The following is a 15187-nucleotide window of genomic DNA, read 5'->3' on the forward strand; positions in this document are numbered from 1 at the left end:
ATTAAAGCTTTTAGTATCATCTACCTGGGGTAAGATCATCTTATTTTTTTTATGCAGAATAGAATAGCTTGTTGCAGGCAGTTGTTGTTGTTTTTTCTTCATGCTGCCGGGTCTCCGTTTGTGTTTTAGTATTTGTGAAGAATCAAAGAGGAAGGGAAATTATGTCCCCGTTTATTTTAGATTGAGTCAGTTCCTCTGGCCTGAGGTGTGCTGGCTTGAAGGGAGCAGCAAACTAAGCCTCATTTCTCACAGTTATTTAGAATTCCACTCTATCTTTTCTTTTCCCACAGCTCGTCCCTCCTCCTCCTCCTCCTCCTCTGTCAGTCCTTTGTTTCCTCTTCGTCCATCCTGCCCAGCACAGTCAGCAAACTGTGTTGCCTTGAGCCGCATGGCCATCAGACCCCTTCAGGCTCAGAGCGGGGCTCAGATGGAGCTCAACCTGCAGCCCCTGATAGAAGAGCTGAACTTAAAGTGCAACCTGAGCAAATTATTGTTAACCACAAGTAACACTGATTATTTTCTCTGCTGATCAGCCGGCTGTTGTGCTGTTCAGAGGATGAGCAGGTGAGCAAAGTGATTGTTTGGTTTGTAAAGATGCCAGGGTGTGTTTGTGATGTGAAAGCAGCCTCCCTGCCCTCTCCGCTCCCTTCATCACGGCATGTCTTTGATTTCAGGGACCAGAGTTTAAACTGCTTTATGTGGCAGTTGGTTCAACCTCCTGTTGCCTTTGCCCACATACCCTCAGGCTAGCGCACATAGTCAGCCTCTCCTTTCCTCTGTGTTATTTTAACAATGTCCCACCCCACCCCCACCCCCAGCACACATTCACCCCTCCTTTGGACAGCATTTGTATAGACTGTGTGCCAAGAGAAGGATTAGTGTTTTATATCACTTCTGACATTCTGCTGGATCCCCCAGTGGCTCCAGTGTCTTAGTCTGGATTTTGGATGTTTTCAGCCTTTTCCTCTGGATGGATGTTGGTACTTTTCTGCCTCAGTGGCACTGAAACAGCCCCTCACACTGGCTGACAATTACTAAAATGTTCTAAACATGTGGTAAGCGAGTGATTTTCTAAACCCTTAAAACTCCAAGCCTGTTGTTTTTTAATGTAAAGAGTCATTTAATCCCAGTCAACATGATCTTTTCAGCCTCAGTTGTCAGACAACAAGGCTAAAATGTGTAAAATGATTGAATAAATAGAAATAGCAACACAAAGGCCAACCAGAACAGGAAAACACAGTTGTTTATTTACAGTACTTGATAGAAATAACAGCAAGACTTTTCTCATCGGCGCATTATTCTCTCAAATCTCGGCTTTGAGAACAAAAAATATTACATATCAGAATAATACACAACAGAAACTATGTACATATTTACACTTTCTCCTCATTTACACTTATTTATGCTTCTATTTACCTGGTGGTTTATGGCACCACCATGCATTAAAAATGTCTTCTTGCCTTATTCCAGCCAAAGAGGATCATTATTGTTCTTCTTTTCAGACACACACAGAACTTTCTGCTCACATGTTGATCTTTGGATGCTCTTGATTTATTATTATCGTCAGTTTAAGCTCTGATTGGTGGAAAGTTTGACAGGACGTCATCATTTCCACGTCAAAATAGAGGTCTATTAGTAACATAGTAGTGGTAGTGATCTTTTTTCACAATGAAAATGTGATGAATAATGATGTTATCATGGGTCACGCATTGTGGATTTACCGGATAGTCTCAGAATAAAGGCGACGTTGTTGTGGTTGGGTTGTAAACCTCCTGAATGGGTCATACATGCCTGGAAAACGTCTGCAGATCATCTACAGAGTAAACTATCTTACACCACAAAGTTACATGCTGCTGTTCCTGAGATGCTGCTGATGATAGAAGTGAGAGCACTTGGAGGTTTTAGCAGCATTTTAAGGGTTAAACAGAAACCTTTAGCTGCCAATCTTTTCCTTATGTCAGATGTTACTTAACTTGGAAAATCCTGATCTTTACCTCCCTTTCTCTTCTTCCCTCCACACCCCCCTCCCTTGTGCTTATTAGTTAATGAATTGCTGCTCTGGGGGGGGCGGTGGGAAAGGAAAACAGGCTGGCTCCAGGCAGATAGCTGGCCAGCCACTCAGGTTTCAAAAACACCGGCTCCTGTTGCTCTGACAGCCAATTTGTCCCAGCCTGCTTCCAACAAAGAGCCACATCTGGTCATTAGATCCCAGGGCTTGAAGGACAATGTGGATGGGCCGCAACAGACCGTTCCTTTTTTTATTTATGTGTTGAGCTGTTGGGAATATTTTCCTGGTAACTCAAATACTACTGACAGAGCGTTTCAGTTTAACCTTCATCACACTGCAAACAAAAGACATTTTTTCTTTATAAAACTGCATTTTTTTTTCACAAACGGAAAGAAAATCATACCTACCTGTTTGCAAAGCAATACGACTCGATTGCCCTGCTTTGTCTTCCTTTGCATCTTTTACTTGGTCTGCATACCGTGACGTAGTCCTGAACAGAGCAATGATCTCTTCGTTGAAGAACAGCTCAAACACTTCCCCTTCAGACAGATCATTGTCTTCTAACTGTGGCCCTGCAAGTTCACCAACAGTGTACTGTGTTACTGTATTTCGACGCATTAATGCGCCGGCAGCTGTCGAGCGCTTGCAAACATCGGGCGCATGAATGAGCCGGCAGTGTGTTGAAGGTTTAGTTTCATCTAAGAAAGATTCCTATTTCAAATCAGCTCAATGTGTAAGATACGAAGTACAGCACAGTTACTGAGTAAAAGTTGTTATTCTGTGAAAAGTGTAAGTAAAATCCCAAAACACTTGTGTTTTCTTACAAATACAACATAAACAAACATGAGTTGAGATGCCTCGATGTCCCAGTTTCAGCAGCTGACATGTTGTTTATGTTCTAGTGAGAATAAAATGAGTTGGAGTTTTTACATGGAAATCTGGTTTGTGGTGTTTTTTTTTGTTTGTTTTGTTTTTTTTATCTTTTCCAGAATTTAAGAAAGTCAGAACATTTAGAAACAACAGAAGTAGTTAGCTCTTGCCAATTGTGTCATTTTGTTAATGGTCTGAAAATAGATCAATAAAAATGTCCGAATGTCCTGAAAACACTCTGCCGTAATTCAGTAGATCAAATAAAAAGCACAGAAGCAACGCAACACCGCTAGCTGCAATCCTCACCTTGGTGTCATTTCTTGTCTCTTCACAGTAATCCTGTCTGTGTTCCAGTTCGAGCTTCATGAGCTCCTGTGAGATCAAAGTTGTGTGTTTGTTTACAGATGCCAACCATGATGCGGCAGCAGAGGCCATCGAGAACATGGCGGACGCAGTCACGCATGCCAGATTTGTGGGAACCGATCCTGCCAGCGATGAAGTCGTCCTGATGAAAATCCTGCAGGTACGCCAGCCGATACAGACAACAGAAAATCACTGAAACTGTAAATGTGAGGACAGGTTGTGAACCTAACATACACGTTTTATATAGACGTGTATCTGCTGGACTTTGTGCAGTAGAGGCACATCTTTCCGGTGATTTCCAGTTGTTTCCAGTAGTCATTATCTTAGAAACTTGTGTTGCGTTACGCTGCTTCAGGTGCTGAGAACGCTGCTGCTGACGCCAGTCGGAGCTCATCTGACCAACGAGTCTGTCTGTGAAATCATGCAGTCCTGCTTCCGAATCTGCTTTGAGATGCGCCTGAGCGGTGAGTTTCATCAAACACTTCAGCTGTGATGAGGAACTTCTCTGGACGCGACGGTGTGGTTGGATTCTGCCGAATCCTGCTCGCTTCAGGGTTTGGTGGGCAGTTCTGTGCATGCTGGAAATCCATCATCCATCCATCCATCCATCCATCCATCCATCCATCCATCCATCTTTCCTTCCTTCCTTCCTTCCATCCGTCCTTCCTTCAATCCTTCCTTCCATCCATCCATCCATCCATCTTTCCTTCCTTCCTTCCTTCCATCCGTCCTTCCTTCAATCCTTCCTTCCATCCTCCCATCCATCCATCCTTCCTTCCTTCCATCCATCCATCTATCCGTCCATCCATCTATCCGTCCATCCTTCATTCCTTCCATCTATCCATCCACCCACACACACACCCATCCAATCAATCATCCATCCATCCAATCATCCATCCATCCATACATCTGTCCATCCATCATCCATCCATCCATCCTTCCTTCATTCATTCATTCATTCATTCATTCATCCATCCATCCATCCATCCATCCAACCCTCCACCCACCCATCAATCCATCCATCCATCCATCCATCATCCATCCATCCATACGTCTTTCCTTCCATTCATTCATTCATTCATTCATTCATCCATCCATCCATCCATCCATCCAACCCTCCACCCACCCATCAATCCATCCATCCATCCATCCATCCATCCATCCATCATCCATCCATCCATACGTCTTTCCTTCCATTCATTCATTCATTCATTCAATCTTCCAACCATCCACCCACCCATTCATCCATCCATCAATCCATCCATCCATCCCGTCTTCCATCCATCCATCCATCCATCCATCCACTTATCCCTTTTTTCTTCCATCCTTCCCTTCATCTCTCCCTCCCATTAGCTGAGAGGCAGGTACACCCTGGGCAGGTCACCAGTCCATCACAGGGCCCAGTACATCCTACTGTGGTTCTGTAAAGCCCTTTTTTCTCAGATCAAGTGGAGGAAAAAAATTGCCACAACTGTCTGTGGTTAGAAAAGATTTAGTTGCATCTGGTTGGTTAACAGGAAACATGAGCCCAACACGACATTCAAACCATGAAGACGATTATTAAGTCCTTTCAGAAAGTGCTTGTTTTGATCAAAGATGTTGGTTGTTTCCAGTCAGCTGGTGGAAGTTCAAACCAAATGGGAAAGTTGAGGGAAACATGCAGGTGGACTGTAGCAGATGTCAACGCTTCAGAGAAGAAAACCGAAAAGGAAACGTGCAAAAAGAAATGGGCAGAAACAATATACACTGTTTGTTTCCTCATGTTTAGATATTTCTTCCTTGGAGCCACTTTGGAGACGGTTCTCCTTCCATAGTGGGAGGTGGTGCCTTATTCCATTTCTGAGATATCAGATTTCATAAATTGACTATTAGATAGGTATTTCATAAATGGAATAAGGAACAAGTTAATTGAATTTCGGGGTAATCCGGATCACGGGGCGAATCCCCAAGAAACTTGTTACCTCAGAAACTGATGCTCATGATCGCTGGCATAATGAAATGACACTGGCATGGCGGAGGCGTGCGCTTTCTGTGTGATTCAGTTGTTCTTGGAGTTTTTCATTTGTTTTCAACATTTAGATTTTCTTTTAGAATTGGAAGTTATTACACTAGACCAGAAGAAAAAGTTTGATTTGTCTACTTTAATTATTGAACTTGGTTTGTTACTTTGTTGTTTGTTTTCTTTGTTTGCAGAGCTCCTCAGGAAGTCTGCTGAACACACACTGGTCGACATGGTGCAGCTACTGTTTTCCAGGTAAAGGTGTTGGGAGAGCATGGTTTTCTGTCTGTTTCATGCTTATTGAAAGGAAGAAGTGAACCACCACCACCACCTCTGTAATCTAGACAGGAGAGTTTCTCACGTCTTCCTCTAAATTCCCCTTTTCATCTTGCCTCATGTGCAGGGTCAGTAGGCCACTGATGACATATGATGATTTCTCCCTCAGCATCCCCTGCCCCCCTCATACGCCTATGGAGCATCCAGTTCATCAGCCTGCCAGTCACATTCACAGACAAAGGGACTGAGCTGCGTATGATCTGCATATAGATGAAGGTGTTTCTGCTGCCAGAATCAGACAGCCACACTGGAAGATCAGAAAGTTCTGGGTCCAGTCTACCCAGTGAATTCCTGCGTTGGTTTCTGCCAAGCTTGTCGCCATGTACTGACTCTCCTCCAGCAATTCTTGGCCTGTTTTTTTTTTTACTATCAGAACTCTTCTGGCACCTTGTTATCATGTCTTACAAGATTTTACTGTGGAAGCATAAAGCGTGGCAGCCCCGCTCGTAAACAGAGGCCTCCCTGCACGTGGACATGAGATATAAATATAGCACGGCAGCTTTATACATCATCCGGATACCATTCCCTCTCTCACACATCACAAATCTCATTCTGCTCATGTGCCACCCCCATCCCTCCACTTGCTCACAGATGCTAGATAATAAAGATGTGGGTGCCCCCCCTACCCACTCCCACTAACCCCCCCTTTGAAGGACAATAATGAGCATCACCTCTTCATGAGGAGCCTTAGATTGCCTGCTGAAAGTATTAGGCATGTTAATCTGTTGGGCCCACAGATCATCCAATAATCGTGCTTGCAAAACAGCTCTCTATTAACACTGGGTTAATGTCAGGAGGGAGTTCCAGCCTTCTTCTTCTCATTTATATATATATGTGTGTGTGTGTGTGTGTGTGTGTGTGTGTGTGTGTGTGTGTGTGTGTGTGTGTGTGTGTGTGTGTGTGTGTGTGTGTCTGATTCTGACATCTCATTTTCCAGCTAAGCCTTAGAGTCCACAGAAACCTAGTGGCACACACACATTTTCTGTGATGACTTCAGAATATTGCCCAGCATTGATCTTCCTGTGGAAATTTAGCAAATTTAAATGTAAAATTAAGCAAATTTATTTATTTTTTGTAGCTGTTAGTATTCGGCGTCAGTTTCACATGTAAATATTATTGTCAGAAGTGACACAGTCTGCACACCACGGGCATATTTTAAACTTTACATATTTGTAGGGTTATAAATATGTGAAATTGGAACATGAAATTACTTCTGATTTTTAGTTGCTAGGTCAATGTATGTACTGAACATTGCATTATCATTTCAGAGGTGTGTGTATAAAAAAACAAATCGAAAAAATGATTATTTAAATTTTGTTTAAAAAAAAATAATGAAAAAAAAATTAATATATGAGGCATCTTCCCTTTTTAATGTTTTAATGTTAAATTTGATTCTTTCTTTTTTTTTTTTTCTTTTTTTTTTTTTTTAAGCAAACAACAGAATCACTCAAATAAAAACACAAAAGCATATGTTCAGAGAGTAAGTGGTGGTTTATGTCAGGAAATCACTGACAGGCTTTGTTGTGGAAACGAGTTCTGGTCATGGAAAAAGTTGTCCCGTTACCACCAACAGAACTGACTCTGTACAGGACAGGTCAGCATGGCCTGTAACTACTCATACTAGCAGCATGGATATGTCACTGTACCTGTGGACACTAATGGCTATAACACTGTTACTATACATGCCAGTAGCATGGCTATACCGCTGTAACTACAGATGCTAGGAGCATGGCTTTATCACTGTAACTTCAGATGCTAGTAGCATGGCTAAGTTGCTGTAACTGCAGATGCCAGTAGCATGGCTATATCACTGTAACCTCAGATGCTAGTAGCATGGTTATATCACTGTAACTACAGACGCTGCTTGCATGGCTATACCGCTGTAACTACAGATGCCAGTAGCATGGTTATATCACTGTAACTACAGATGCCAGTAGCATGGCTATATCGCTGTAACTACAGATGCCAGTAGCATGGCTATATCGCTGTAACTACAGATGCTAGTAGCATGGCTATATCACTGTACCTACAGACGGTAGTAGGATGGCTATATTATTGTAACTACAGATGCTAGTAGCATGGCTATATCACTGTACCTGTGGATGGGAACAGCATGGCTATATCGCTGTAATTATGGATGCTAGGCGTGCCTGCCGATTTCTTTTATGAATTTGAAGATTGTTTTTGAGCCAAAACCTAAATAAAGTGGACACATGCACATTCTTTAGACAATGGTACAGTACAGCGAGAGGATCAAATACACAGCCTGTCATATAGTCAGTATATAGTATGTTGATGGTCAAGCTGGACAGTAGAAACTCACCTTTTGATACCTGGCATATGATTCAGAGTGATGGTTGGGTATGGTTTAAACTCCTGGTCCACTTCCATGGATAACACATTTCTGTTAAGAGTTGTGTCAAGCGCAAAGCCCAAATGCTGACCGTACCTTTCAGATTTCCTACCAGAACTGGTCTTGAAGAACTCGAGCATGAGCTGCTTTTTGCTAGTTTCATATTGAAAAGTGCTTCTCCAGTGTAAACAATGGATCCACCAGGTAGCTGCTTTAGGTGGAAGGGCTGTCCAATGCAGTGCCCGTTTAAAACACATAGAAGTGGCTTGTCCCGGATGCAGGAGTGAAATTTAAGTATTGATAACCCTTTTTATGAATATCTAACTAGATACTAAATTTTAGTATTGATTAGTGTCAGAGACCTGAGTATCTTCTTTTTCTTTTTCTTTTTTTTTTTTTGTTACACAACACTGTTATGAACAAATGTGAACCAATACAGAGCAGTATGAAGCTGTATGAAGCAGTATGAAGTTATACGAAGCTGTAAGAGGCTGTAGGAAGATGTGTGACGCTGTATGAAGCTCTATGAAGCAGTATGAAGCTATTTGAAGCTGTATGAAGCAGTAAGAATCTGTATGAAGCAGTAAGAATCTGTATGAAGTAGTAAGAATCGGTATGAAGCAGTAAGAATCGGTATGAAGCAGTAAGAACCTGTATGAAGCAGTAAGAATCGGTATGAAGCAGGAAGAATCTGTATGAAGCAGTAAGAATCTGTTTGAAGCAGTAAGAATCTGTATGAAGCAGTAAGAACCTGTATGAAGCAGTAAGAACCTGTATGAAGCAGTAAGAATCTGTATGAAGCAGTAAGAATCGGTATGAAGCAGTAAGAATCTGTTTGAAGCAGTAAGAATCAGTATGAAGCAGTAAGAACCTGTATGAAGCAGTAAGAATCTGTTTGAAGCAGTAAGAATCTGTATGAAGCAGTAAGAATCGGTATGAAGCAGTAAGAATCGGTATGAAGCAGTAAGAATCTGTTTGAAGCAGTAAGAATCGGTATGAAGCAGTAAGAATCGGTATGAAGCAGGAAGAATCTGTATGAAGCAGTAAGAATCTGTTTGAAGCAGTAAGAATCTGTATGAAGCAGTAAGAACCTGTATGAAGCAGTAAGAACCTGTATGAAGCAGTAAGAATCTGTATGAAGCAGTAAGAATCGGTATGAAGCAGGAAGAATCTGTATGAAGCAGTAAGAATCTGTTTGAAGCAGTAAGAATCGGTATGAAGCAGTAAGAACCTGTATGAAGCAGTAAGAACCTGTATGAAGCAGTAAGAATCTGTATGAAGCAGTAAGAATCGGTATGAAGCAGTAAGAATCTGTTTGAAGCAGTAAGAATCAGTATGAAGCAGTAAGAACCTGTATGAAGCAGTAAGAATCTGTTTGAAGCAGTAAGAATCTGTATGAAGCAGTAAGAATCGGTATGAAGCAGTAAGAATCGGTATGAAGCAGTAAGAACCTGTATGAAGCAGTAAGAATCGGTATGAAGCAGGAAGAATCTGTATGAAGCAGTAAGAATCTGTTTGAAGCAGTAAGAATCTGTATGAAGCAGTAAGAACCTGTATGAAGCAGTAAGAACCTGTATGAAGCAGTAAGAATCTGTATGAAGCAGTAAGAACCTGTATGAAGCAGTAAGAACCTGTATGAAGCAGTAAGAACCTGTATGAAGTAGTAAGAACCTGTATGAAGCAGTAAGAAGCTGTATAAAGCAATACAAAGCTATATGAAGAAACATACCTCCCTAAAGCTCTGTCTTATGTAAAATTGTTTTTCCAGACTACCCCAGTTCAAAGAGGAGGCCAAGAGCTACGTGGGTGCCAACATGAAGAAGGTAACAGGACTGAGGTGTTGACTCTGTATTGATCTGCCTGCCCATTCTTTGCTTCATTCTCCCTGTTTCCATTGTCATGGGGCTGTTTTTAGTTTTAGTCTCTTTGTGTCTAAATTTCATTTAATGGTCATCATTAAACTCGCTGTACACAACAGGTTATCTACGTAAAACTGTCCTGCATGTTATCAGAAGTACTTTTGGATCCTCGCCGTGATAAAATAACTTCAGTGGATGAAACAGTCTAATTACAGAGTCATGGTCTGGATAAACTCTGACACCCTGCTTCCAGATGAACTGCTCCCTCCACTTTCGCCTGAGCCCACTCTGAACTCTGCCTGTTTTCATCCCACAGAGCCCATTCTATATAGTGGACTTTCAGGAGTCTCTGTGTGCAGAGCAGAGTAGAAAGAAAAGTCAGATGGGTCTAGAGATGGTACTTAACTGGCCCACAGCCGGATCAGTGGTGGTGCAGGGTTAGCATGGCTTCTGTGTGGAAGTGCATGAGGGGACGCTGAATCGGTTGACTTTCAGGATCTTAATAGCGAGCCTCTCCCACCTGAATGAAATCTGTCATCAGCAAAGAAGCAGCTACTTTTGAGATTAATTTGAGATAATTACATCATAGATTATTATTATTTTTTTAGTATTATTATTATTATTTTGCTTCTTTTTTATTGTTTGTTTTTGCAGTTTTTATTTTATTTAATTTTATGTAATTTAATCGGTTACATTTAGATTGATTTAATTCAATTTGATCTTATCTAATCACATTTTATTTCACACTAAAGCTTATGACAATAAAAGTAATGAAAATTCACTTCTACATGAAAAAATACCACAAATACCAGATTCTTTTGTGATATACATCTTCACCCATCTGTTAGATGCTAGATTTATTCTGCACATTACCTTTTTCAGTATTTGATTAATTTGAATTGATTTAATTAATTTAATTAATTTTTTCAGTTAGATTAATTTTTTTTAAAGAAAATAATGAATATTTGTTTTGGTTTTCATGGAGGCTTTATTGGACAATTGCTGTCTGGTTGGTTCAGTTAACATCTCCATCTCATAAACAGAGACATTGAATAGGTTTTTTTTTTTTAATCGTTTCAGTGGAAGTCTGCAGTCAGTGGATTAAATCAGATTTTTTTTTTTTTATTATTAGGATTATTTTGCTTGGAAGGCTGTCACATCGCTGTTACACACAGTACCAGTCTGTCTACTCATGCAAGGTTTTCCTTTATTTGAATTTAAACAAACAATCTTAAATTATTTAGTTTAATTATTTTAATCTTAATACAGCATTAAATCACAACAAGATTCATTTCAAATCATATCTACAGATATAGTTCAACTCAACCCAATGATTGTAATCCAATTATAATCCCATTAAAACTAATCCATCATATAATCCATATTAATCCCATTTATAATAACTGCGATCATGTTCACTACTTCATAGAAATAATGACCAGCTAAGGAAACCAACGGATTCGGTCAAATCTTCTCTTTGCTTCAATCCTCCATCCTGAGCACGAATAGACCGTGGAGGCGGAAAACTCCACCAGAACCAGAAGAGACAGCCATCTTCCTGGACCAGTTGGGGTTCAGGAAGATGGGTCCAGTTGGACACAACAGAGCCCATCTTCCTGGACCAGTTGGGGTCCAGTTGGACACAACAGAGCCAGGGTGGGCAGTAACTCAAAGGGATTCCTGCTGAGAAAGAAGAGAAATTCAAACGAATGGCAGCATTGAGAGACATTTCCACACGGAGAACTGCTTGCCTTGTTCACAATCTGGACGTGTTTAGTCTCGCACTTTGTAGAAAACTGTATAAATAAAGGCAAACCTGTGCACGAGAAGTCCAAACTTCTGCTTGATGCTCTGTGAAGCAGACTTTTCAGCAGTTCATTGCTTGTTTGCATGGTCTGTGAACCCACTTGAACCCACTTACCCCCCTGCTCTTTAGCTAGCTGCTCATCCTGTAGTACTTCGAGCCTGTAGTGGAAGCGTCTGTGCCCACTTCGAGTCTCACACCTCTCCCCCTCATGCACGGAGGCTTTATGCTTGCATGTAAAATTTGTTGGTCCCACTGTTTTCCATCACTAATCATGGACACCTGCCTCCTCCCCTTCTCTTCTGAGGCTTACAATATCTTGTGGAAAAACAAACGCGTGCAGGTAAGATGACTTTCAGTACAGTATGTAGGCTGCAGTCTCTGATTGTACCCTTTTCCCAGTACTTGTTAAGATGCCGCTAACCCCGGCTTTGGAAGAATGCAGGATAATTAACACCCCCCCTCCAAAAAGACCTCCAATGAACACGAATCTATGTCCAATATGAAACAGAAGAAATGCAGCCGGTTCTCTTAGCATGTTTCAACTAATGTAAAACACTTTTACCTCCAAAAAATAATGGCCATTTTCAACATTTCCCATCTTGAAAACCTCCAGCTGGTTTGTAAACTAAACAAAGCAAGTTGTCCAGAAAACCAGCTCCCTGACGCCTCTTTGTTTCTACATATTTAACTACATTTGCATTTCATTATTATTTGGTTTCTTGTGGGTTTAAAGTCTCATGTACACGCCTCAGTCAGCTGCCGTGTGTCACACCACCCGCGTGCTTGCTCAGCTGTTGCATGACGGAGCATGTCCGAGGAGCTTCTTTAAGCAGATTTATCAGTGCATCAAAAGAAAACAATGAATTTAAACCATGATCTTATTCTGATAACCTCCTCTTAATGATCGGCTCCATACATCATAAACTTATGTTTCTGTTAATGAATTTAGTGTCTGTAAAGCAGCATTTACATTTCTTCTTTATAAGCTGACTGTAATTAACTCTAGAGTTTCCATCGTATCTTAAACAAGTTCATTTGAAGTGAGTCTGACTGTTCCGTGTGTTTTATAAGTTTTTCATTTCAGCGATCATGTCAGACTCCGGATGGAAAGTTAAAATCACTTCAGTAAAGACTTTTTTTTTTTTTTGTCATGTTCACAGGTTTGAGAGCTAAAAGTTAAAAATCCCTATTTTCCATCATATTAAATAAAGTTAAGTTGCATTGAAGTGATTTCATCAACCCTGAAAGCATGTTCTAAGCTCGCAGCCTGTTTTTCAGAAAGCTCGGACCCGTTTCTGTTGTCTGAGAAAGATAAGAGGGTGTGTTAGTAAGAGAGGTCTGTCTAGTTGGGGGTCCTGGATGGTGTTTGGGGAGGACTAACTTTGGTGAACTGCTTCCTTCAGCTGAAGATGCGTGCCGGTGGAATGAGTGAATCGTCTAAATGGAAGAAGCAGAAGCGCTCTCCGAGACCGCCTCGCCACATGGCCCGAAGTCCTTCTGGTCAGATGGATCCAAGCCAGTCCAGCACCCTCAGCAACAACCTGTCAGGTAAGAGAAGGCTTGTGGACATCATGAATGCAGGATGTAATGGGGTCTGTGGTGGACATGTAGCAGACATTTGACGTCGTTTTCTTCTGCATGGGATCTTGTTGCACCAGGCGGCGTCCCCTTCATTGAGCAAGGCTTGTCCAGCTCTGGTCTCCCAACATCAGACAGTGCTGGATCCTCCATTTCCAGCCCGACGGCCACCGACAGCGGCCTGGACACCTGCTCCAAGGCCACCTCCAGGGAAGACCTCTCTGATCTGGAACAAACTGCTGCCTCACCTCCCGGGATGGAGCTTGGCTCCCCGGATTCGCAGGTAGACGTGTGTTTCTCTGTGTTGTCGGTGATGCTGTGGACCTCCATTAACCCACCACGCTGTGTCTCCACTGTGTGAAGTGTGAGGGCAGACCGGTGGGACCAGCTCAGTCAGCCTCAGTGGAGTCCATTCCTGAAGTTCTGGAGGACAAAGACTCTGTCACCGAGCAGTCAGACACCACCTCTGTTCATGACATGGACTACGTCAACCCTCGAGGAGTTCGCTTCACGCAGTCCACACAAAGAGACGGTAAAGAGTAGGGCTGCTCGATTATGACAAAAATTATAATCTTGATTTTTAGACTGAAATTGAGATCTCGATTATTTAACACAATTTTCCAGTATTTATAAACAACGCTGTGCGTCGTGGTGTTCTAGACTCCGTGTCGTGCATTATAACCGTCTAATGTACGCTTCCGAGTTGTTTAATCTGCTTTTACTGCTTATATAGGAACTATTTTACGTTGGCCTGGATGTATGTTTTATACCAAACAACCGCTGTCAGGCTGCAGCACGTTTCTCTCATCCACCTGTTAAAAGACGGCTGATCTGAACCAGCTGGTTAACGCGTTGCTATGGTAACGTCCCGTAACAGAGGGATATTAACAGTGTTTAACTCGCCGAACTATGTATAGGAAAATAATGCAGCCAGTTGTCACTGACAATGGTATAAACTATGTTTAGGTGAACTTCCACAACCTACTGCAGTTATTCTACATTGACCTGCAGCCGGAGCCGACTGAGACTGGCCGCCTGGGAGTGCTTTAGGACGGGAGAGGCTCCCGCTGCTCCTTCCTTACAGTAACTGCAGAACAATATGTGCCTTCAAGTCAGTCACCAAAACACCAGAAAAGTCTCTAATAACTCCAGTAAAAGCTGCTAGATTTGTTGCTTTTAACAATAAAAGTCTCCAGATTTAGCGAGAAAGTCGCCAAGTTGGCAACAGTGTCTGAATGAAAGCAAAGCGGCTGTGGGAGGAGTTTACAGCACAGCGCTGCAACGCCAGAGACACTCGATTAGCAGCTGAAGACAGATGGAGAGGAAACTGCAGAGAGAAAAATAATCACACCCTTTTATTATTATGATCGTTGAAAACCCAGATCGTAGTGAGATTAAAATCCGATTAATCGCCCAGCCTATTAAAGAGCCGGCAGCCGTTTGACGTCTGTCTCATCTTTCTGCTGCAATAAAAACAACAAAAACCTGCAAGTCTGCAGCTTGTAACGCATGTCCTCGTCTTGTCTCTGATCTGAAGGAGTGTCCCTCATCCCCTACGGGTTGCCATGTCTACGGGAGCTTTTTCGCTTCCTCATCTCTCTGACCAACCCTCATGACCGCCACAACACAGATGCCATGATGCACATGGGCCTGCAGCTCCTGACCGTGGCCCTCGAGTCGGCACATATCTCTAACTATCAGTCTTTACTCGTCCTGGTCAAAGAGGAGCTCTGCAGACACCTGTTTCAGGTAAATCTGAATAAAAACGTCCATGTGTGTGATGTCTGTTTCTCTTTAATTAGTTTTCCAATGATTTTTTTTCTTATTCTCTTGCATTGCAGCTGCTGAGCGTCGACCGGATGAACCTGTATGCTTCCTCTATACGAGTTTGCTTCCTGCTTTTCGAGAGCATGAGGATGCACCTGAAGTTTCAGCTGGAGGTAAACATCTTCCTAACTGTCTGGAACTAGCCGATGCGGTCACATTCGACCCCCCGCGATGCAACAGAAAACAA

General features: G+C 42.1%; 1 protein-coding gene across 3 annotated transcripts in view; it reads left to right on the forward strand.

Annotated features, from left to right (window-relative positions):
* The window catches only part of gbf1 (golgi brefeldin A resistant guanine nucleotide exchange factor 1), a 104653-nt gene that overhangs the window by 53433 nt on the left and 36033 nt on the right, over positions 1-15187 (forward strand). For all 3 annotated transcript variants that reach the window (XM_079248923.1, XM_079248925.1, XM_079248924.1), the window contains exons 5-13: positions 3283-3401; positions 3597-3705; positions 5435-5495; positions 9698-9752; positions 12999-13143; positions 13254-13456; positions 13537-13705; positions 14711-14922; positions 15015-15113. In XM_079248923.1, the coding sequence (XP_079105049.1) occupies positions 3283-3401; positions 3597-3705; positions 5435-5495; positions 9698-9752; positions 12999-13143; positions 13254-13456; positions 13537-13705; positions 14711-14922; positions 15015-15113 (1172 nt within the window). The remainder of the gene's footprint in view (positions 1-3282; positions 3402-3596; positions 3706-5434; positions 5496-9697; positions 9753-12998; positions 13144-13253; positions 13457-13536; positions 13706-14710; positions 14923-15014; positions 15114-15187) is intronic.

Source organism: Telmatherina bonti (genome assembly GCF_933228915.1).
Source record: "Telmatherina bonti genome assembly, chromosome: 11".
NCBI classification, from domain to species: Eukaryota; Metazoa; Chordata; class Actinopteri; order Atheriniformes; family Telmatherinidae; genus Telmatherina; species Telmatherina bonti.